Consider the following 23,707-nt stretch of genomic DNA (forward strand, 5'->3'; position numbering starts at 1 on the left):
GATATGCTAAGTTAATTTAAGAAAAAAGTCTAGGTAAATCTGCTTTTAATTCTGTACATACAGTAACAATAGGTGACAGTATCAATTTAGCAGAACAGCAAAACGAGACAATGTCAGAAAGGATTCTTAATCTGGCGCAACGATGTTATGGAACTTTTCACAATAAAGTCAACCAAGGTTCATCAAACTTCTTCTGAAATCCTTAAGCCCATAAATTTGGAAATATAGGTAACAACTGTGCAATGCAGGACATCAGAAGTATTCTCATTTTTTGTGTAAACTATTGAAGAATGGCACAGCTGAAACCCAAGGATATGGCTTAACCCCAGTATTGCCTCACTTAGAAATGCTGCTAAGATACTACACCCAACACAATGATTATTTGCAACAGCTATATCTACAGTCATACCCATGGATCTGTATTACAGCGTAGAATGATGCCTTCAGTAAAGGGGATATCGAAAGGTAGAAGATTAAAGGATATATCCACTTTATTTTCTTAACAAAGAAAAACAATTTCATTACGGATGTGGGATGAACTTACCACATGTCTGCTTCTAAAGCCAAAGGCTCATAATTGACTATTTCAGGGGCTAAAAGAAAAAAAAAGACAAAACGATGCTCAATAAGCTGCTATTTATCAAAAAACTGTCCTGGAGAGAAAGAAGGAACAAATAATGCAGAGTGTATGGTGGATAACCACAAAACAATGTTCTTTCTCTCAAACATACTTATCATTACAATGGTCAATGAACTCAGAGTGATGGAGCTCTCCTCAATCTTCCCTAAAAATCAAAGAATGTTTCAGACATCAAAACTTGGATGTCTCAAATTATTTTTGTTTAATGCTCATCATGATGAGTACTTGAAACTGATTTGAGCATAAAGACAGGAATTCAATGGAATTGATTGAGGAAAGTTTAAAAACAAAGGTTAAATGGGGTTGCTGTTTGAGTAAAACACAAAAATTCAGATAAAACAAGTTCAAAGATTACAAGTTAAACATGCTCACATACATTGGCCCAGATATTCCTTTAAAGCCAAAACAAAGATTGTGCAATTAAAAATAATGCTTATGCTAAAGATCAGACCTCACCTATTGCCAGTTCTTTAGGAATCTGACAGGAAATCCAGTTTCTAGCAGAACTTTGTTAGCCCTGGAAGCACTTAATGCAACACTCCCCTTAAATGTCAATAATAGTTGATTGCCCAATATTCATCTCTTACTAGGCAGAAAAACAAGTTGCTTTTTACTCACAAAACTAACACTTTGACTTGAAACTGCACTCTTTAATACAGGATTCTGCAGACTCACTGCCTATTCAGAATACTGATCAGATATACTTTAACTCTTTTGCTCTGCAAAATGATTTCCAACAGGTGTATATCCACACTTAGCTCCTCTCTTGCTGCATGGTATGGAAGCGGATCACAGGTACTTTCAGAGAACACATGGTGAAAGGCTCAGAATCCTTGTCTGTCTCAGCTTACAGGGGGCCATGTTCCTCAGACTTCTCCAAGGTACAGTATCTATGCAGGCCAAGCTGCATCAGTGCAATTCTCACTAGGTTGTGGCTCAAGACCTCAAATACAGCTTCATATACATGCCTGGACTACTTTGTCTTCAGGATCTCAATGACAACCTCTCTCAACTACCTGATCCAAATCATGTCAAGCTGACCGCGATCAGATGTTAGAATTTGCTACTCCCTGTGAAAGCAGCTATATTCAAGGATAAAAGACAACCATTTTATCCTACAGCCCTCAAGACATACATTGTCCATAGATTTGCAAAGTGCAGGCTTGTATAGGCTACATTCATATACCAATCCTTCAAGACTTCCCATGTAATCTCCTGCCAGATGTGCCTCAACAAGCTCCCGACTAAAGTACTATTCTCTAATGCTTCATCCAGAGTCCTCAAGTGAACTTTCCTCCTTCCATACCCCAATACCTTATCCAATTATTTAAATTCTTGAAACAAAGCTTCTCATAGTCCGTGCTAAAATTGCAGTGCTTATCAAGAAAGCCTGTCAATTTAGCTCTGAAAACCTTGCAAAATAAGACTGTGATTTGAGATTTAAAAACAGCATTGGGATGACAACACTGGCTTAAAGTAGCAAGGAATCTTTAGGCAATGTTAAAATAACATTTAAAATGCAAATATACAATTGAACAGATGGGATGTGCTGAAGACTGGACAGTATGTAAAAGAATGATTGAAAGGTAAAATTAAAAAAGGTGAAATGGAAATGCGAAAGTGATTAGTTTCTTCAGAGACTTATAATAACAAAGTGAACACTGGTCCTACAGAAAGTGACTCTGGGAATTAATAATGTTAAATAAATAGATGGCAGATGAGTTAAACAAGTATTTTGCTTTGGTTTCCTCGGTATACAAATTACCTTGCAGAAATATCTGTAAATTCAGCATCAGGAAGTAAAGAGTATTCACTAGCACAAAGGAAGTAGTACACAGAAAATTATTGGAATTTTAGGCAGACAACTCCTTGGATCCTTGTAGTCTTCATCTTGGGTCACAAAAGAAATCCATGAGTATTAAATTTTCCAAAATTCTCAATATTTGGTTAAGGTTCTGTTAGAATAAGTTTGCTACTTTCCCATTTTTCAAAAAAAAAGGCAAAAGCAAACAACTGAAGGCCAATTGGATTAATGTCTCTCAGGGAAAATGTGAGATGCTATTACTAAGGTCATAATAAAAGAGTACTTAGAAAAATTAAAAGTATACCCTACTCTCATTATATGTGTCTCCAGACTATGCGGATTCAGTTATGCGAGGAATCTATTTCTACCAATGTCTCCTTATATGCATCCAAAACTCAGTTATGCGAGGAGCACTGCTTTCCCGCCAATACAAGTCACGTGCGCACGCCTCACAGTCTCACTATTGGGACAAGAAGCACCGCTTTCCTGCCAACGCAAGTCAGGTGCGCACACCTCACAATCTCACTCCCACCAGTCTCACATTGGTTTTGGCAAGGTGTAGATGTGCGATCTTGCACTCTTAAATTTTTGTTGATTTTATCTACGGTGCAGTGATTTTGTGCTTGAAATATTTAACTATGTCTCCTAAGCGTCTGAAGTCATGTCTGGGCCATCAGCCGAGCTGTAGAGAATCGCTTTAACTCTTGGAAAAAAAGTTGGAAATTATAAACAGTGCGGCATCAGCTGAAGGTAACACAGCTCTGGGACACTACTACCGGGAACAGAATCTTGCCTCTAAAGTTCTTTTGTTGCTTGACAATACACCAGCCTAACACAACATTGCTGATTCAGCCACTCGACCAAGTTGTGATCCACACTCAAGGTGTTTTTTTTTTTAAATACGGCGAACTCTCTCACAGATGCTGCAAGCAACAGATGATTTTGAAAATCCCGGGAGTTACTCAACGATGAGGGAATGGTGAAAGCCGGAACACTTGGCACAAATGGCGATGGACATGGACCCAGGTTTAGAACGAAGTCAGCATTTCAGTCGTTCCCTGCCATTAACCCTTCTTCCCGACAAGCAAATTTATGCTGGAGAAACAAAATACTGCCAAGCAAACAACCCTCACCACTTTCTTCAAACCGGTGTCATCTCCTGCTGCCAGGAGTTCTAAGAGTTCTGTGAGTCTTCCTTCACACCTTGATGTGTTTGATATGATCCCAACACTACACCCACTCATCTACCGGAGCGAACACACCTGCCACTGTTGGTGAGTACTGTACACCCTAGTATGTTAACTTTCAACTTATGCTGAATATTACCTTAAATTGATGAAATATAATATGAATGTTGCCTTGTGGTACTGCTTTTGTGTCGTATTGGTATGAAAATGTGAATAAATTACAGATAAAACATATTTAGGAAGCCCTCTGGAACGCATCCCTATTTTCTCCATTTAAATAATTATTCACATTATGCATCGACTGTGAGGAACGTATCCCCCACATATAACGAGGATAGGGTGAAATGAGAAAGTCAACCTGGCTTTGAGAGAATATTCAAGTTTGAACAATTTACTAGCATATTAGCATGTACAGTGAGTGGGTAAAGGGGAACATTTACATTTAGACTTTGAGAAGCATTTCATAAGGTGCTACATCGAAAAGTTATCAAAGATAAAAGCTCATGGTGTTGAGGTTCTGGGGTAGATGACTGGCAGCCTTAAGGATATATTTTCCGGGTTTATGCCATAAGGATTGGAACTGAGACAAATATAACAAATCTTAGTTAACACAGTTTTTGATGACCAAGTGGAATTGCAAGTAGTAAAGAGAGTGACAGGCTGCAAAGGAACATAGATAAAATTAGTTGACTAAAATCTTAAGTGTAGTACGATGGGCAGGAAACATGAGGTTGTACATTTTGGCAGAAAAAATAAAGCACATTTTGAGAGAATGCAATGCTCAAACACAGTGGGATAAAGTCATTCTATTGCTTGATTCACAGAAAATTAGTATTCAGATACAGCAAAAAAATTAAGTAAACTAAATGTTATTTGTTACTGTGAGGATAATTGAACACAAAAGCAGTTATGGTTCAGTTATTATAGGACCTTGGTAAAACCTATAATCAGACATACTCTTGACAATACTACTCTAATTAAGGAAACAAGGAAATCCATTAGCAGTTCAGGGACAAATTACAAGATGAACCATGGTTGAATAGGTTATTTTGGGGCAAAGCTTGGACAGGCTTGCCTTGCAGCTTGATTAAAGCAAGATCCGTAAGAGTCTTTACATGGTTTATACGCAGAAAATGTTGAAAATCTAAGAGTTTGCTATTTAAAATAATGGGTCACTCATTTAAGACAAGGCAAAATTCTAAGGTTGGCCTTTGGAATCTTCGTTCAAAGAGCATGCTGACCAGAATCTTTGAATATGTTGTTGGACTAGACTGAAAATTATGATATGCCTTGTAGTTTAACTTTCTTATGCTTGTTTGTATTTTTATATAGTTATCTATGTATAATGCAATTGTTCAGTGTGTTTTCTAGTGGTTACAATACTTTATCTTTCTGGAAGCTGCTTGTGTATCACATTACTTGAATGGGAACCAATTTATTAGTTGATTCAAGTAGAATTTGAATGAAATTTATTATTAATTAGCAAATTGGTACAAGGCCAATCCACATTGGATTCCTTCTCTTTTGACATTCTGCTTTCACCCTCCCTCACTATTAGACTTTGCTTCTGCTATGCCTTCCCAATTACATTGCTTTGAGTGCTTAATAATAACCAAAAGCAACAAGTTTTATGTCTCATTCTTGACTTCCAAAGAACCCCATATCAAAAACAGCAGGTATCCAACAATATTTAAAACAGAGTAGATAGATTCTTGATTAACAGAGATGAACAGTTACGTGGGTTGGGCAGAAATGTAGTGTTGACGGTACAACCAGATTCACCATTATCACATTGAAAGTGTTATGATCCCAGCCCCCTCCTTTGTGAGAATTGCAAGAGCACCCGTTGGGGGGGGGGGGGGGGGTGGTCAGTAGACCCAGGAAGTGAGAGAGAGAGAGAGAGAGAAACGTGTCAAATTGCACATCCCACCCGGGATACAGAATAAGACGACAGCGACTATTGTCTCATGGAGACCACGTGAAAAGCTCTCGGGCAAGGTGGGCTGGTTGAGAGAGAGATTGCATCATCCCAACCTGACTGACTCCTGCGACCCCGTGAGGAAGTATAAAGGGGAGTCTCGGGGACAGCCCCCTCAGACGCACCAAGAAGACACGAGAGTGTTCCCGCAGCAGCGGGAAGCCATTCTGAAGGAAGTCACGTGTGTTAGATTCCGGGATTGGAATTTGTGGCTGGAATCACAGAAAACCGCTTTTAACTAGCATCGGGGCAAGGAAACCAACGCTCCCCCGATTTCACGGAAGATTCATCGAGACTTGGCAAGTTCTTTCTCTTCTCCCCCAATCTCTCTCTCTCGGTCGCCCCACATGAAACCCAGTGATTTTCAAAGGGCTGAGGCCTGCAGACTTTCTGAGTGATTTTTATATTTCCAACGGACAATCTATTAACCCCTAGACATCAGAAGAACTCACTTCTTAATGATGACTATTACTATACCCGCTCTTTAGATTGAGTGTTGACGATGTGCATTATCTGAATGTATGTATTAACCCTACTTTTGTGTCCCTTTATAAATAAAACGTTTGAAAATAGTGACATTAGACTTCAACGGACTTCTCTATCTTTGCTGGTAAGTTCTCCAGTTACGGGATTCATAACAAAAGGTAGAGCAGGACTGAGGAGCAAAGGAGCCTGCACCTGTATGTTTCATTCATGTCTGTTCAACATTGTCAATACTTGGGTAATCAAAGGAGTGCAATTGCCTATCCCTCGTATTCTCACCACAGTAGCCACGAATATGAGTTAACTTCACATTGAAGGAGAAATTTACAGAAAGCAAGATGAACATGGGATAGCACAACAATTTGACATGGCACATCTTGCAACATCTGGAAATATCAGTTTCCAAACAAGTTGGCAACACCAAGCAGCAAGATCCCACTGCCATCTCTATCAAACCTTTCATCACTGTGTCACTATCTTAATAAAGGAGTCTTCCCCTCAAATAGGGTACTCAATTACTTGATTTCAACTTATGTTTGTATTACAATTGTTTGAATAGCTAAGTAACTCAAGTAACCAACAGGTGTACTGACCAACAAACTCGGGGGTTCCAAAGATGTTTTTAAATTCATTTCCATCTTCAATTTTATGTGCAATACCAAAATCGATCAGCTTGATGCGGGGATTGGGAACATTTTTATCCAGAAGCATAATATTTTCAGGCTGAAAGAGATATTAAAAAGGTTTAAGATAGAGGAAACTTTTGTACATAGAGAGCAAAACCTTGAAAGCACATTTCTACTTGATAATGCAAGTCCAGATGGGACCAGGGTGCCCAACCCAAGATCCATGGACTTGTAGGTTAATGGTAAGGGTACACAGCATAAAAAAATGGTGGGAACCTCTGGTTGGGACAATTCCAGTGTCTCACCAGGTTAATTAATGCAATGACATTGATCTGAAATCTTGGTTCAAGTAACATCAAACTCTTAAAAAGGTAGTCTTAACATAAAGTTTACTATACACAATAATGCACAACCAGATTTAAGGCATGAATTAAGTTGGCTGTTGATCATGAAGTTTACAAAATCCTTCTGATGTTTTTAAAGAAACAGTATATCCTTTCCCAGGATTTAATGCGTGGCTTGCTCTCCAGTCTTATATAGTACCAGCTACTTGTTTCTGCAATTAATACCATTTTTAATACACACAAGTGCAAAACCATCACAAGTTTTCTGTTGGCAATGATCACCGTACTATTTATTTTCTGGAGAGAATTGGAGAGTTCAAAAGAAGTTCACAAAAATGATTCTGGAATGAAAGGCTTAAGGAACATTTGATGTGGAGAAAACGTTTCCTACAGTGGAGGAGTCTAGGACCGGGTCCCACGACCTCAGAATAGAGAAACCTTCATTTAGAACAGATGAAGAATAATTTCTTTAGCCAGAGGACGGTGAACCTGTGGAATTCATCGCCACAGACAGTCCTAGAGGCCAGGTCATTGAGTGTGTTTAAGGCAAAGGTTGACAGATTCTGATAAGTCAGGACATGAAAGGTTATGGTGAGAAAGTATGAAAATGGGGATGAGAGGGAAATGGATCAGCCATGATCAAATGGTGGAGCAGATGCAAATGGGCAGAATGGCCTAATTCTGCTCCTATTTCTTATCTAATTCAAATATCGTGTTCAGTTCTAAGCTCAGTTTTTCCCTTGACCTTAACTGTCATTGCATCATCCCTACATCCACAGTATCCTCTGCTTATCATGTCAATGTGCTATTACCTTTTCCTTGCTAAATTTTAAAACTTCAAGCTGAAATGGTACCATGCAACCCACTATTTTGTACAAAAACTATTACTTTAACTTTTCCAACTTGCCAGGACATTCAGCCCAGCCCCATCAAAAATACAGTAGGTGCAGGCACGAGATCCCTCGAGCCTGCTTTACCATTCAACAAGATCATGACCATCTTCTACCTCAACCCTATATTACTCAGTTGCTATTGATTACAGTTTTCTAGTCTTGAATGCAACCTGAGAAACTTCCGCAGCAAGGCAAAGGATTTTAATGATTTACCACCCTCATTTCTTCCATCCAACACTGATGTCCTAACCCATATTGAGAGTAGTTCTACATTCATCAGCCAGGGAGAAACAAGCTCCCCATATCCATCTAGTTGAACCTTTTGGTAATCTTTGTCTAGCATTGTCACTTCTTGTCCCTCCAAACTCCAGAGAACAGAGGCCTAATCTTCTGTCTCTCCTCTTGTAGCACACAAATATCAACCCAGGAGGAGTCTGGTGAATCTTCACCCTTCTTAGAAAAGAAGAACATAAATCATGCACAAAACTCCAGTTATATTCCAAGGCATTATAATTATAATTAAGTACCCAGATACTTGCAATTTAATGTGTAAAGCGATGCACTTTAGGGTCATTAAACCAGGCCAGGACATACACAGGCAGGGCCCTGGGGAGTGCTGCTGAAGGGAGAAATATAGTCGTACAATGCCCAATTCCCTGGAAGTGGCAACAAAGGCAGACAAGATAGTGCCTTCCATCAGTTGAGGCACCAAGTACAAAACCTGAAATGCCAAGTTACAGTTATAAAAAATGTTAGTTATTCACACTTGCAGTTCCAGTCACCTCACCACAATAATGTGATTATGCAAGGGGGTGCAGAAACAATTCATAAGGATGTCTACAGGACTGGTGAACAAGTTAAATAAATCTACAGTGGTGCTAGAATGTTCATCAGCCCTGTAGAATTTTCCTTATTTCTGCATAAATATGACCTAAAATGTGATCAGATCTCCAAACGTCCCAAAACTAGATAAGGAGAAACAATTAAATAACACAAAAAATTAAACTTGTTCATTTATTTGAGAAAACTAATCTAATATTACATGTATTTGTTGGAAAAAGTATGTGAACCTTTGCTTTCAGTAACTGATGTGACCTGCTTGAACAGCAATAACTTCAATCAAACATTTCCAATAGCCATTGATCAATCCTGCACATCGACTTGGAAGAGTTTGAGGCCATTCCTCCTTACAAAACTGCTTCAATTCTGGGATATTAGTGGGTTTCCTTCCATGAACTACTTGCTTCAGGTCCTTCCACAACATTTCTATAGGATTATGATCAGGGCTTTTGACTCTCCATTCCAAAACACAAATTTTCTTCTATTTAAACCATTCTGTTGTTGATTTACTCATCTTTTAGATCATTGTCTTGTCACATTACCCAACTTCTATTAAGCTTCCGATGATGAACTGCTACCCTGACGTTTTCCTGCAAAATGTCTTGATACAATTTTTGAATTCATTGTTCTCTCAACAATTGCAAACAGTCCTTGGATCCGAAGCAGCAAGCAGCCCCAAACCATGATGCTCCTTCCACCATGCTTCAAGGTTGGGATGAGGGTTTGGTGTTGGTGTCTGGTACCCTTTTTTCTCCAAACATAGCAATGAGCATTTCTGCAAAAAAGTTCAACTTTTGTTTCATCTGTCCACAGAACATTGTCCCTGACACATTACAGAACATCCAGATGGTCTTTTGCAAACTTGAGATGTGCAGCACTGCTTTTGGAGAGCAGTGGTTTCCTCTGTGGTGTCCTTCCAGGAGCACCATTCCTGTTCAGTGATTTTCTTATAGTGCAGACATGAACAGAGACTTTAGCAAGTTCTAGAGATTTCTGCAGGTCTTTTGCGGTTACCCTTAGATTCTTTTTCACCTCCAGCAGCATTGCATGCCATGCTCTTGATGGGATCTTTGCAGGATGCCTAGGGAGAGTAGCAACAGTACTGAATTTTCTCTGTAAACTATTTCTCTTACTGATGAACAACTCAGGTCTTTGTAGCCTTTTTTCAGCTTCATACATCTCTACAGTTCTTCTAAGATCCTCTAAAAGTTTTTTGATTGAGGCATGGTGCACATAAACAGATCTTTGAGAAAAGCAGTTTTTTTAAAAAAAAAGTAGAGCAGGGCACCTCTACAACCCACACCTCCAATCTCCTCTCATTGATTGGAACACCTGACTCCAAGTAGCTTTTGTAGAAGGCATTACCCTAGAGGTTAACACTCTTTCCAACAAATACAGATATAAATATTAGAAGCAGTAAGAATAAAAAATTAGTTACCACAAACAGTCAAACAGGAGGGGGTCATCATTTCCCCGCCTATAGGTTGACTCATTATAGAGCCTAATGGCCAAGGGCAAGAATGACCTCTAACGGAGCAGCACAGTTGTCTTACTGTTACTAAAAGTGCAATGCTGACAGTTATTGACGGTTATGTGATGGTTGACAGTTATTGTTATAAAGAATCCAAGCCCAAAGAAAAAAATTCACAGGATTAGATAGGAACAGAAAACTGATCCAGACAGAGCTTCCTTCAGGAGTGTAAACCCAAGGAAAACACCTGGCCCAGATGGTGTATCTGGCCAAATACTGAATACCTATACTAATCAACTGGTTGGAGTGTTTATAGGCATCTTCAAACCTCTTGCTTCAGCAGTCTGAAATAGCTACCTGTTTCAAGCAGACTTCAAATCATACCAGTCCTCAAGAAGAATGTGGTAAGCTGCCTCAATGATTATCATCCATAGCACTTACATCCCCTGTGATGAAGTGCTTTGAGAGGTTGGTGATGAAACATATCAACTCCTGCCTGAGGAGCAACTTAGATCCACTCCAACATGCCTACCGTCACAACAGGTCCACAGCAGAGGGCATTTCATTTGCTCTTCACTTAGCCTTGAAACAACTGGACAGTGAAGGTGCATACATCAGGATGCTCTTCATTGACTACAAATTTTCATTCAACACCGTCATCCACTCATAACTAATCAATAAGCTCCTAGACCTTTGCCTCAATACCTCCTTGTGCAACTGGATCCTCTGTTTCCTCACTTTCAGACCCCAGTCAGTTCAGACTGGTGACAACATCTCCTCCACATTCACTATCACCACAGGTGCACCACAAAGTTGTGTGCTTTGCTCCCTACTCAACAATTATGTCTGTGAGGCTATGTACAATTCCAATACTATATTTAAGTTTGCTGATGACACCACTGTTGTTGGCCAAATCAAAGGCCAACACATAAGAGAAAGATTGAAAATCTGGCTGAATGGTCACACAACACCCTCGCTCAATTTCAGCAAAATCAAAGAGTGAATTATCAACTACAGGAGGAGGGAAGCCAGACGTCCATGAGCCAGTCCTCATCAGGGGATCAGAAATGGAGAGGGTCAGCAACTTTAAATTCCTCAGTACTTTCATTTCAAAGGATCTGTCCTGGGACCAGCATGCAAATACCATTAAAAAGGCAGCACAGCAACACCTCTACTTTCTTAGAAGTTTGTGAAGATTTGGCATGCTATCTAAAACTCTGACAAACTTCTAAAGATATATAGCAGAAAATATATTGACTGGTTGCTTCATGGCCTGGTATAGAAACACTAGTGTCTTTGAACAGAAAAGCCAACAAAAAGTAGTGGGTACAGCCTAGTCCAACACAAGTGAAGCTCTCTCCACCATTGAACACATCTACAAAGGGTGCTGCGGCAAGAAAGCAGCATCTATCACTAAACACTTCAGGCCATGCTCTCTTCTCGCTGTTATCAGGAAGAAGGTACAGGAGCCTAAGGTCCCACTCTACCAGGTTTGGGAACAGTTATTGCCCCTGAACCATTAGGCTCTTGAAGAGGAGTGAATGACTTCACTCACTCCAAAACTGAACTGATTCTACAACCAATGGGCTCATTTTCATGGACTCTATATCTCATGTTCTCAGTATTTAGACTTGTATTTCTTTTTATATTTACACATTTGTTGTCTTTTACATATTGACTGTTTGTCCACTTTTGTGCAGCTTTTCATTGATTACATTGCATTTCTTTGCATTTGCTGTGAATGCCCACAAGAAAATCTATCTCAGAGAAATATGGTGACACATGTACTTTGATAATAAATTTACTTTGAACTTTGAGAATGGCCATTTCCATATTTGAACATTTTAGGAAAGAACTTTTGGTAAAATTCAATATGTTGGTGATTTTTCAAAGTCTTTTAGATTGTCAGATTATAGGTACCACCAATATTATGTGGAACCAAAACTGTGGTTCAAAAATAAAATACCACAAATGGTGGGAATATGAAATCAAAACAAAGTGTTCCAGACTGATATCACGTTATGCAGATTCTGCAGAACTTGCAGCTGTTAATGTTTTCAGCTGATGAATTTTCTTCAGAAATGGGGAAAAATAGTAATGAATCAAGTTTAAAGTTTTGAGATAGGGGAGCTGTGGAAGTGAATAACCAGAGTTAGAGTGAATGCAACGAAATGAATGAAATCAAATGAGATCACAATACACACTGGAAGTGAGACAATGGATTGGTTGATCATGTGAAATTGTGAAGCTGAAACCTGTATTCGGAAAGTTTGGATCAGAGTTTGAGCTGTGATTGAAGACCAGGTCTGAATGGAATGGAGAATTTAAGTGACGAGCAGCTGAAAGCTCGGCATCATCCAGGTAGAAATGTACAACTGTGTAGTAAGATTGCACCTTAAAAGCCAAGTGACTATAGCTAAATCATTGAAATAGAATCCACAAATCTTTCAGTAACAAAGCCATAGAAACTGTACCTTTAGATCAAAATGTGCAATCTTCTTTGAGTGGAGGTAGTGTACACCATCCAAAATCTGTTTAAGAAATTCAGTTGCCTCCTCCTCAGTCAATGATTCTTTCTCAGCCAGGAAATCAAAAAGTTCCCCTCCTGACACCAGTTCAAGGATGAGAATAACATCAGTCTTATTCTCAAATATATCATGCAGAGTAATGATGTTTGGGTGCTGGATTTCCCTCAGAATGTTTACTTCCCGCTCTATTTCCTCTAGGCTCACGCCTCGGCGACTGGAAGAAAGGCGGCGCTTCTTGATGAACTTGGCTGCATACTCAATATTGGTGCTTTTCTCACGGCATTTCCTCACAATGGCAAACTGGCCACTAAGGGAATAAATACAGTGGTGGTTATTAAGCTGCAAATGATGAGAATCACAATACTTAAGTATAAAGCTTGAAATATACAACAGATCTATCTGCACCTGGAAAAGGAATGGGCAAGCTTTTCAATGCAAAGAATGAAGAATTTGCAACCAGAATTCCCACTTCTCATAATGCTGTAATTCAAGGCCAAACTTTCAAAAGTTGAGCTCGCCAGGATAAATCAAAGTCTTAGGAAGAAAGTGCGAACTCCACAGACGCATCCTAGAACAGGATTGAACCCCATTCTCTGGCACTATGAGTCAATGTCTCTAAAACGGGTAGTGATATGGAAAGGATTATGATGCGATTCAAGTTGTATTTGGAGGGTATATTTGACAGCCAGGTGCAGAATTACACAGCAGAATGCATAATTTATTCATCAGTAACATCCACAACCTGGAAATAAGATCGACATTTATTATCAATTATCTTCAGTAGTTGCCTTCAACCATTGTATCTGTCTAGTGAAAATAACCCAATGTTGTACGTAGGGCATTATACAATCTGGACCCAGCAACAAATACCCAACTTTTATGACTTGCCCACCAACTTGGTGGTTTTCAAAATAAGGAACAGTCAGCATGGCTTTGTTGAAGGCAGGTCATGCCTTATGAGCCTGACTGAATTTTTTTTGAGGATGCGTCTAAACACATTGATGAAGGTAGAGCAGTAGATGTAGTGGATTTTAGCAAGGCATTTGATAAGGTACCCCATGTAAGGCTTATTGAGAAAGTGAGGTGGCATGGGATCCAAGGGGAAATTGTTTTGCCCACAGAAAGCAAAAGTGGTTGTAGACGGGTCATATTCTGCATGGAGACCAGCAGTGTGCCTCAGGGATCTGATCTGGGACCCCTACTCCTTGTGGTTTTTATAAACGACCTAGATGAGGAAGTGGAGGGATGGGTTAGTAAATTTGCTGATGACACAAAGGTTGGGGGTGTTGTGGCTAGTGTGGAGAGCTGTCAGAGGTTGCAATGGGACATTGATAGGATGCAAAACTTGGCTGAGAATGGCAGATGGAGTTCAACCCAGATAAGTGTGAGGTGGTTCTTTTCGGTAGGTCAAATATGATGGCAGAATATAGCATTAATGGTAAGACTCTTGGCAGTGAGGAGGATCAGAGAGATCTTGGGGTCCGAGTCCACAGGACACTCAAAGCTACTATGCAAGTTGACTCTGTGGTTAAGGTGGCATATGGTGCTTTGGCCTTCATCAATCGTGGGATTGAGTTTAGGAGCCGAAAGGTAATGTTGCAGCTATATAGTACCCTGGTCAGACCTCACTTGGAGTACTGTGCTCAATTCGGGTCGCCTCAATACAGGAAGGATGTGGAAGCCATAGAAAGGGTGCAGAGGAGATTTACAAGGATATCGCCTGGTTGGGGAACATGCCTTATGAGAATAGGTTGAGTGAACTCGGCCTTTTCTCCTTGGAACGACGGAGGATGAGAGGTGACCTGATCGAGGTGTACAAGATAATGAGAGGCATTGATCATGTGGATAGTTAGAGGCTTTTCCCCAGGGCTGAAATGGCTAGCACAAGAGGGTACAGTTTTAAGGTGCTTGGAAGTAGGTACAGAGGAAATGTCAGGGGTAGGTTGCTTCTTTTTAAAAAAAATGCAGAGTGGTGAGTGCATGAAATGGGCTGCTGGTAGCGGTGGAGGAGGCGGAAATGATAGGTTCTTCTTTTAAGAGACTCCTGGATGGATACATGAAGCTTAGAAAAATAGAGGGCTATAGATAAAGCTTAGGTAGTTCTAAGGTAGGGACATGTTCAGCACAGCTCTGTGGGCAGAAGGGCCTGTATTGTGCTGTAGGTTTTCTATGTTTCTAAAGAGTGTCACCCAAGAGTTTAAAACCAGAGCACTAGAATACCAAAGTTAATAGATGAGATAAAAACAAATGCAGGGAACATTTGTGGAAAGAAAGAGTTAATATATGTTATCTGCTGAATACTTCCAGCATCTTGTTTTAGTTCCAGATTTGAAGGAACCTGCAACCTTCAGCTCTTTAGTAGAAGGATCCAAGTTCGATGTTCTGCAATAATTAGGAAAAAATGTACTTTTTTAATACTCCACTGAAAAAAGCCTCTACTTTACAGACTTTCCTATGCAGAGATATACTGTACAAAAATCAAACTTTCCCTGGACACCAACATACAACCCCCCAAAATGCAGGCTCTTCAATATCAGACTGCATTGTACAACTCACTGAGCCCGAATGTGAATCAATAGGAATAAGCCATACAGCAGCTTGAAGAATGCTTCCTGCTCAATGAAATCAATTGATCCTGTATCTTACCCACTTCCTTCCAATTTCCATCCCCTTTTATCTCCATCAATCTCAACCTTAAATACACTGAAAGCCTGAGAATCCAGAGGCCGAAGCAGAGAAATTCAAATAATTTAAGTTCAAAATAATTTTATTATCAAAGTACATACATGTCACCATATACAGCCCTGAGGTTCACTTTCTCACAAGCATACTCAATAAATCCATAATACGATAACCAAAATAGAATCAATTAAAGACCCCACCAACTTAGGCGTCCCAACAGTGTGTAAAAGACAACAAAATGTGCAAATACAGAGAAAGAAATAATAATAAATAAATGAGCAATAAATGGTAAGAACATGAGATGAAGAACCCTTGAAAGTGAGTCCATAGGTTACCGGAACATTTCAATGATGAAGCAAGCAAAGTTATTCCTTTGGTTCAATAGTCTGACAGTTGAAGGGTAATAACCATTCCTGAACCTGGTGGTGAGATTCTTGAGGCTCCTGTACTTCACGATGGCAGCAGTGAGGGAACAGCTTGTCCTCTGTGGTGGGGGTCCCCAGTGATAGATGCTGCTTTCCTGCCACAGAGTTTTCAGTAGATGTACTCAGCAGTTAGGAATGCTTTACCTGCAACAGACTGGGCCGTATCCACTTCTTGTAGGGTTTTCTGTTTAAGAGCACTGGTGTTTCCATACAAGCCTGTAATGCAGCTGGGTCAATACAATCTCAATCACACATCTATAGAAGTCTGTCAGAGTTTTAGACATCATGCCAAATCTTTGCAAGCTCCTAAAGAAATAGAGGCGCTGCTGTGCTTTCTACGTAATTGCAATTGCATGCTAGGCCCAGGACAGGTCCTCTGAAATAAGACCGAATAACTTAAAGTTGCTGACTCTTTCCACCTCTGATCTCCCAATGAGAAATGGTTCATGGACCTCTGGTTTCCTCTTCCTAAAGTCAATAATTAGCTCTTTGGTCTTGCTGACACAGGGAAGTTGTGGCTTCACTAAACCAGATTTTCAATTTCCCTCCTATATGCTTATTCATCACCACCTTTGATTCAGCCTATGATAGTGCAGTTGTAAAGGGGGTTACTTCTTTTTTCTTTGTTACTGTGTATGTAATCAAAAGGGCTTCTTTGTTTTGTTAAAAGCAGGAATGCTCCTTTGTTGCGAGAGAGTGCTAGAAGCTTGCTTGGGTTAAAATTTACTGATAATGAGAATTGTATTCCTTTGTAAACCAAATGGGGATTAATGTTCTTTCTTCTGAGTCTGTAAGCTTTTGTTGACGGGCTTTTGGGCAGATCGGCGTGAGGGGGTTGAGAGAGAGGACGCAATGCTGTAAACTGGGCGAGGAACGGACCCCAAGCGGGGGTCCGAGGCCAGGAGGTACTCCGAGGAGGGGGGATGAAACTAGATGTGCTTGGTTGACCACTCGGAGGGTCCTGAGCTGCGAGTCGAGGAGTTCAGAGGGGATCGAATGGTGGCCAGAAGACTTCAGTAATTGAGCTCCAACGGTTGTGCACGAAGTGGTTTGGACTTTGATAAGTTTGGCACCTTTTCTTTAGTTTTTCTCTTCATATATACTGTATCGTTATTAATCACTTAGTTATAGTAACCTTTATAAATTTTACTCATTTAATCGCTTATGGTGTACTGACTGTTTTTGGGCGAGGCGGGGACATCACACAGCATCCACACCAGCTGATTACCCAGTTTGGCGGGGCCGAAGGCTGCTCCCCCTAGACGAGAACGAGCTGAGCGAGCCTGAGGTGACCCAGGGGGTTACACAGTCATATGGCATTGGAGCTGTGCTTGGCCACACAATTATAAGTGTTAAGTGAGTAGAGCAGGTGGCTGTGCACAGCCCTATGGTGTACCTGTACTAAGAGGTATTGGAGGAGATGCTGTCAATCCAACCTGACTGGTATCTGCAAATGAGGAAATCAAGGACTCAATTGAAAAAGGAGGTACAGAGGCCAAGGTCTTAAAAGTTTATTGATTAATTTTGAGAGGATGATGGTATTGAATGCCGAGCTGAAGTTGATAAAGAACATCCAGATGTATGAATCTCTGCCGTCCAGATGTTCCAGGGTTGCATGTAAGATGGCATCTACAGTGGACCTGGTGCTCTGGCAGGCAAATTGGAGCAGATCTGTTTAAAGATAACTAGTCCTGAACCGGTTGGTGTGAGTCCTGAGGCTCCTGTACCTTCCTTCTGATTGCACTAGTGGGAAGAGGGCATAACCTGAGTGGTGGTGGTCCCTGATGATGGATGCTGCTTTCTTGCAACAACACTGTGCAGATGAGTTGAATGGTGGGAAGGGCTGTTATGGACTGGGCTACATCCACAACTTTTTGTAGGATTTTGTATTCGAGTATTGGTGTTTCAGTTGAGGATAAGACTGATGAAAACTGATAGCTGATGAAAATAGTTTGATTTCAAGTTAATCTACAAATTAGACTAGTGCAATTTTCCATTTGATTACCTTTCAAAACCCAAATCTAAGTAAAACTATACAACTTAAAGGAAAGCAAGAAGGGGGGGGGAGGGAAGAAAAACATATAATTATTTGAATTCCAAAAGTTTTCAGAGGTCAGCACTAGATATGGGAGCAGTTTCAAGTTCCTGGGCCCAACGTATTGATGCAATTATGAAGAAGGCACACCATTGGCTATACTTCATTATGAGCTTCAAGAGATTTGGTACTTCACCAAAAGCTCTTAGCAAATGTCTACAGATGTACTGTGGAGAGCATTCTAACCAGTTGCATCACTGTCTGGCATTGAGGGGATTGGGAAAAGCCAAAGAGGGTTTCAAACTCAGCCAGTTCCATTATGAGCACTAGCCTCTCTAGCATTAAAGTTATCTTCAGTCTGTTCCCTGGTCCAGGCAGTTGTCCCCACAAGCTTCAAGATCGCCACCATCATGCCAGTCCCAAAGCATTCCACTGCCATGGGCCTGAATGACTTCTGCCCAGTTGCACTCACCCCCATTACTGCAAAGTGCTTTGAGAGACAGGTTCTATCACATCTGAAATCCTGTCTGCCCACTACCTTGGACTCCCATCAATTTGCCTATCGCACCAACAGGTCAACAGAGGACGCCATCTCCACAGCACTTCACTCTGCCCTGACCCACCTGGACAGCCCCAACTCTTATGTCAGAATGCTGTTCATTGACTTTAGTTCAGCATTTAATACTGTGATCCCCTCCAAGCTGATCACCAGACTTTGCCAGCTTGGTATCAGCTCATCCCTCGGCAAATGGACCTTGGACTTTCTGACTAACAGACCCCAATCTGTTAAGTTAGACAACCCCTCCTCCTCCACTCTCACCCTGAACACCGACGTGCCTCAAGGCTGTGTGCTGAGCCCTCTTCTGTACTCCCTTTTCACCTATGACTGCGTTCCTGCACATGGTTCTAACTCCATAATGAAGTTCGCAGACGACACCATGGTGGTTGGCCTGATCAGAGGGGATAACAAGATGGACTACAGGGACGAGGTCCAGCACCTGGCCGCGTGGTGTGCTGACAACAACCTGGCCCTTAACACCCAGAAGACCAAGGAGATCACTGTGAACTTCAGGCATGCTAGGAGACACATTCACATCCCCATCTACATCAATGGAGTTGTAGTGGAGCGTGAATCAAACTTCAGATTCCTTGGTGTCCACATTTCTGAGGATCTCACCTGGTCCCTGAACTCCTCCATCCTGATCAAAAAGGTGCAGCATTGCTTTTATTTCCTGCGGAGCATCAAGAAAGCTCATCTCTGTCCCAGGATACTGACAGACTTTAACGCTGTACCATTGAGAGCATGCTCACCAATTGCATCTCAGTGTGGTATGGCAATTGTCCCGTTTCGGACCACAAAGCACTCTAGTGCGTGGTGAAAGCTGCCCAGCGGATTATTGGCACCCAATTGCCCACCATTGAGAACATCTACCATAAATGCTGCATGGGCAGGGTGAAAAGCATTATTAAGGATGCATCTCACCCTAACCATGGACGTTTTACTCTCCTTCCATCCACTAGGCACTACAGGAGCCTCCGCTCCCACACCAGCAGGCACAGGAAGAGCTTCTTCCCTGAGGCTGTGACCCTGCTGCAGCTCACATCACAGCGCAAAGCGGTATTGCACCCACATTGTACTGTCTCAGTACTTTTATTTTTGTGTGCTGTAGCACTTACTTTTTATTAGCAGTTATTTTGTAAATAACACTATTCTTTGCATTTCTGGTTAGATGCTAACTGCAGTTCATTTGGTTTTGTATCTGTACTCGGCACAATGACAATAAAGTTGAATCTAATCTTTAAAAGGCAATGCCTGAAAAGATGACGTCCATCATCAAGGATCCCCATCACTCAGAACAGGCTCCCTTTTTAATATCAGAAAAGGATTTACAGGAGCTTGAAGACACATGCACTCAATGTGTTAGAAACAGCTTCTTCCCATCGTCATCAGATTTCTGAATGGACACTGAACCAACCCATGACCACTACTTCGCTATTTTTGCCCTATTTATTTAATTTTAACATTTTATGCATTTTATTGAAATTATTTTTATGTATGCTACTGCAGCAAAGCAACAAATTTCACATCACTGATATTAAACCTAATTCTAGCCCTGAATCTGAAAAGTTGTAGTTACTAGCAGCCTTTAGTCTTTCAAAAAAAAATCTCGATCGTACAAAAATCCCTATATAGGGATCTATAGTGCAAACAAGCATATACAATAAAAAAATTATCCTTATAAAGGCAAAAGTCTGCACTTTAGTCTAAATGACAATGACTCACTGACTAAGAATGACTCAAACACTTAAATAATCATAGTCAGATTGCATTGGGAATTTTTTAGTTATGTAAAGCTTCCCTTGAATTAAACTTGGGATTGCTCAAAAGCCTGAAGTGACGCACATATTGTGGAGGGAATACAGATTACCAAAGGTCAATGGTAGTGCAATTTGAAAATTAATAATTCGTAAACTGAGATTTTACGAAGAGGAAATAATATGCTCAGGAGTACAGGGATTTTGCACAAATTTATTATGAGGATGCAAGCAGATCATTTAAGATTGCCCGAAGTTAGAGTAGAAAAAGTGACATCAGCCAGACATACATTGCAATAGGCAATTTAAGACTGATAGAGTATGTGTGAGGATCTTGACCACAGAGGAGCTGAGGCAGGGGGCAGAGAAAGGCCTATGTTTAAAAAGGTAGAAACAGCTAAAAAGGTTTTATTGAATCTTACTCATCTTGGAGCTTCGTGCTACACCAAGGTAGTGACCAGTGAGGGGAGGGAAGTGTTGCATTTCCAATTTTATTTTACATCCAAAACTGTGCTGGACATTAGGTGAAATTAAGTAAATGACTATTCAATCCTCTTGTCAAGGGCAGGGAGTCATCAGCTTACAAGTGGAAATTGACCATGTTTTTGACATCAAAAGGCATGATATCAGAATTAGACTCAAACTCAAAGACTAACAATATCTGCAGCTGTGGTCTTTTTAAGAGTTCTGAAACTATGTAATCTCTCAAGTAGTTAAAATATTAATTCATGTATTTGTTTTCTAGAATTTAATACGTTCCATTAATACCCATTCCAAAGGGGCAAAGGCAAGAGGTGTGATCTTACTGTTGGGGTGTGGGAAGGGGTGACAAGATAATAGCCCCAGCTTCCCACTGGGCAATCTGAAGCAAAGGAAACCAGCCAAGCATTGACAAGACCAAATAACTAGCTCAGTAATATTGCTCTCAAAAGTGGAGTATCAAATTTAGGGAAAGGAGCAAAAAGATTTTTAATACGAGAACATTAAACTCAAAGCAGAGGCAATGCTGCAGTGCAACCACACAACAGTCCAACGAAAAGCTTCAAAATGAAGATCACCACCAGGTTTACTCACTGACTAAACATAATGTTCAATGATATTTCTTCATAAATAGTCTTTAAAGGATTACTGCACATCCAAGGGTGCAAGTGACAATATCACACGGGCAAAATATTATGAGTACTGAAATCCTGAAACAAAACTTGAAAATTTCATAAATACTCATGACATGCAGCATCTCAGAGCAAAGGCTTAATGATTCAGATAAAACTTTCAATAGGTGAGATTAATCAGTCAGAAACATTATCTGTTTCTTGAATCACAGATAATCTTTTGACGAAAGAATGAACAAAGTTTCTGACAGCAAGATACCAGATTGAATAATGGCCTTTATTTACTCTTTAGACTACGCAATCCTGTAAATGATTAGTTACAAAAGTGACCACCAGATTATTTGTTAGAGGACGAAAAAGTAACAAGGAAACTTGGGTGTTCCCAGTAAAGCATTCTAGAAGCTTAACATCCAGGACAAGAAGTCAACAAAACTGCAGTGAATAAGTCATGACGTCTCACCTTCCCAGCTCTTCACCCATCTCATAGTACTTCTCTACATTATCTTGCTTGAAAACTGCCATAGTGCAGGTCAGACCCAATGTCATTATCCACAAGAATTATCAGCCGGAAGTGATATTGCCTGGGCAAATTCTTCAAATTTCAATGGTCTAGAATACAAAATATACATTAAAAAAGTTAAAACAAAGTACGCAGAACAGTTCAGATTTTATTTACAGGAAATTAAAAGTCATGCTTTCATCTTACATAAAAGATTTTCTAAAACTGATTTTCTTAGGAGACAGTGTCTAAGTGATACTTGGAATGATGTTTTCTTGTTGTCTTTAAAATCTAAGCAGTAACTAAGGCATAATTACAGCACATCACACAAGCTCTCCAGTGCACCATACATGGCTATCCATCATCTATAGAGTGCCTTCTTCACTACGGATCATAGCGCACAGAAACAGGCTCTCTGGCCCATCACAACTATGCCAACCATAGCGTAACCTTCTATACTCATCCCATTAACCAGTATCTGGTCTGTTGCCTTCTATGCTTTGGTGGTGCAATTGCTTACTTAAGTAAGCAAGTTTCTGCCTCCACCAATTCACCCCAATCTCTTAAACAGTGCATTTCAGAATTCATTGACCCTCTGCAAAACCACATCCTCAGAACATCTCTAAATTAAATGCATTGTTCCTTAAACTTGTATCCTCCGGTTTCACGTACCATTGCAAGGAAAAAGTTGACTATTATGTACCCTATCTATACTTTTATTTTATTTACCTCTGTTGGGTACCTCCCAGGAAAACAAGCCAAGCCAATCCAGTCTCTCCACAAAATTGAAGCATTCCATCTCAAAGTTCAAAGTAAACGTATTATCAAAGTACAACCCTGAGATTAATTTTCTTGCTGGCATATTCAGTAGATCTATAGAATAATAACCATAACAATCAATGAACAACACCCCATCTTGCGTATCCAACCAGTATGCAAAAGACAACAAACTTTGCAAATTTAAAATGAAAGACATAATAATAAATAAGCAATAAATATCGAGAACACGAAATGAAGAGTCCTTGAAAGTGGGTCCGTAGATCCTGGGAATACTTCAAGGATGGGGCAAGTGAAGTTACCCCTTTGGTTCAAGAGTCTATCGGTTGAGGGGCAATAACTGGTGGTACAAGCCTTGAGGCTCCTGTACCTAATTCCTGATGGCGGCAGCAAGAAACGAGTATGCCTTGGGTAGTAGGGGGCCCCAATGATGGACGTTGCTTTCCTGAGACAGTATTTCATGTAGATGTGTTCCAAAGTGGGAAGGGCTTTACTAGTGATGGACTGAGCTGTATCCACTACTTTTTGTAAGATTTTCTGTTCAAGGGCATTGGTGTTTCCATACCAGGCTGTGATGTAGTCAATCAATATACTCTCTACTAAACATCTATAGGTTTAAGAGCTTATTGTTTAGTTTTGAGGGGAATGATGACATTGAATGCTGAGTGGTAGTTGATAACGAGCATCCTGATGTATACATCTTTGCCATCCAGATGTTCCAGGGTTGAGTGAAGAGCCAATGAGATAACATCTGCTGTGGACCTTTTGCTCCAATAGGCAAGTTCTAAGTTCTCCAGCTATGGAGAATGTTTGCAAACCTGTCTTCATCACCTTTTGTATTTAAAGATTAAAAACCTGAAAGTTTAGATTAGCTTTATTTGTCACAGGTACATTGAAATATACAGTGAGATGCATAATTTGCATCAAATCAGTGATGATCGTGCTAGGCAGCCTGCAAGTACCAACGTAGCATGCCCCACAAATCAATAACCTTAACTGTATATTTTTGGAATATGGGAGGAAACTGAAGCACCCAAAGGAAACTCACATGGTCACAGGGAGAGCAA

The 23,707-nt window shown here is 40.4% G+C and overlaps 1 protein-coding gene across 6 annotated transcripts in view; it reads right to left on the minus strand.

The window, feature by feature from the left end:
• Positions 1-23,707, minus strand: part of dapk3 (death-associated protein kinase 3) — a 51,137-nt gene that overhangs the window by 9,000 nt on the left and 18,430 nt on the right. For 5 of the 6 annotated variants that reach the window (XM_059991670.1, XM_059991667.1, XM_059991669.1 and 2 more), the window contains exons 2-5: positions 21,825-21,973; positions 12,741-13,101; positions 6,686-6,815; positions 545-593 (exon numbers count right to left, since the gene is read on the minus strand). In XM_059991670.1, coding sequence (XP_059847653.1) covers positions 545-593; positions 6,686-6,815; positions 12,741-13,101; positions 21,825-21,910 — 626 coding nt within the window. In that variant the 5' untranslated portion in view covers positions 21,911-21,973. Of the gene's footprint in view, positions 1-544; positions 594-6,685; positions 6,816-12,740; positions 13,102-21,824; positions 21,974-22,592; positions 22,737-23,707 lie in introns of all 6 variants that reach the window. The other variant, XM_059991666.1, reaches the window with a different exon arrangement.

This window comes from Hypanus sabinus, chromosome 16 (genome assembly GCF_030144855.1).
Source record: "Hypanus sabinus isolate sHypSab1 chromosome 16, sHypSab1.hap1, whole genome shotgun sequence".
Classification (NCBI taxonomy): domain Eukaryota; kingdom Metazoa; phylum Chordata; class Chondrichthyes; order Myliobatiformes; family Dasyatidae; genus Hypanus; species Hypanus sabinus.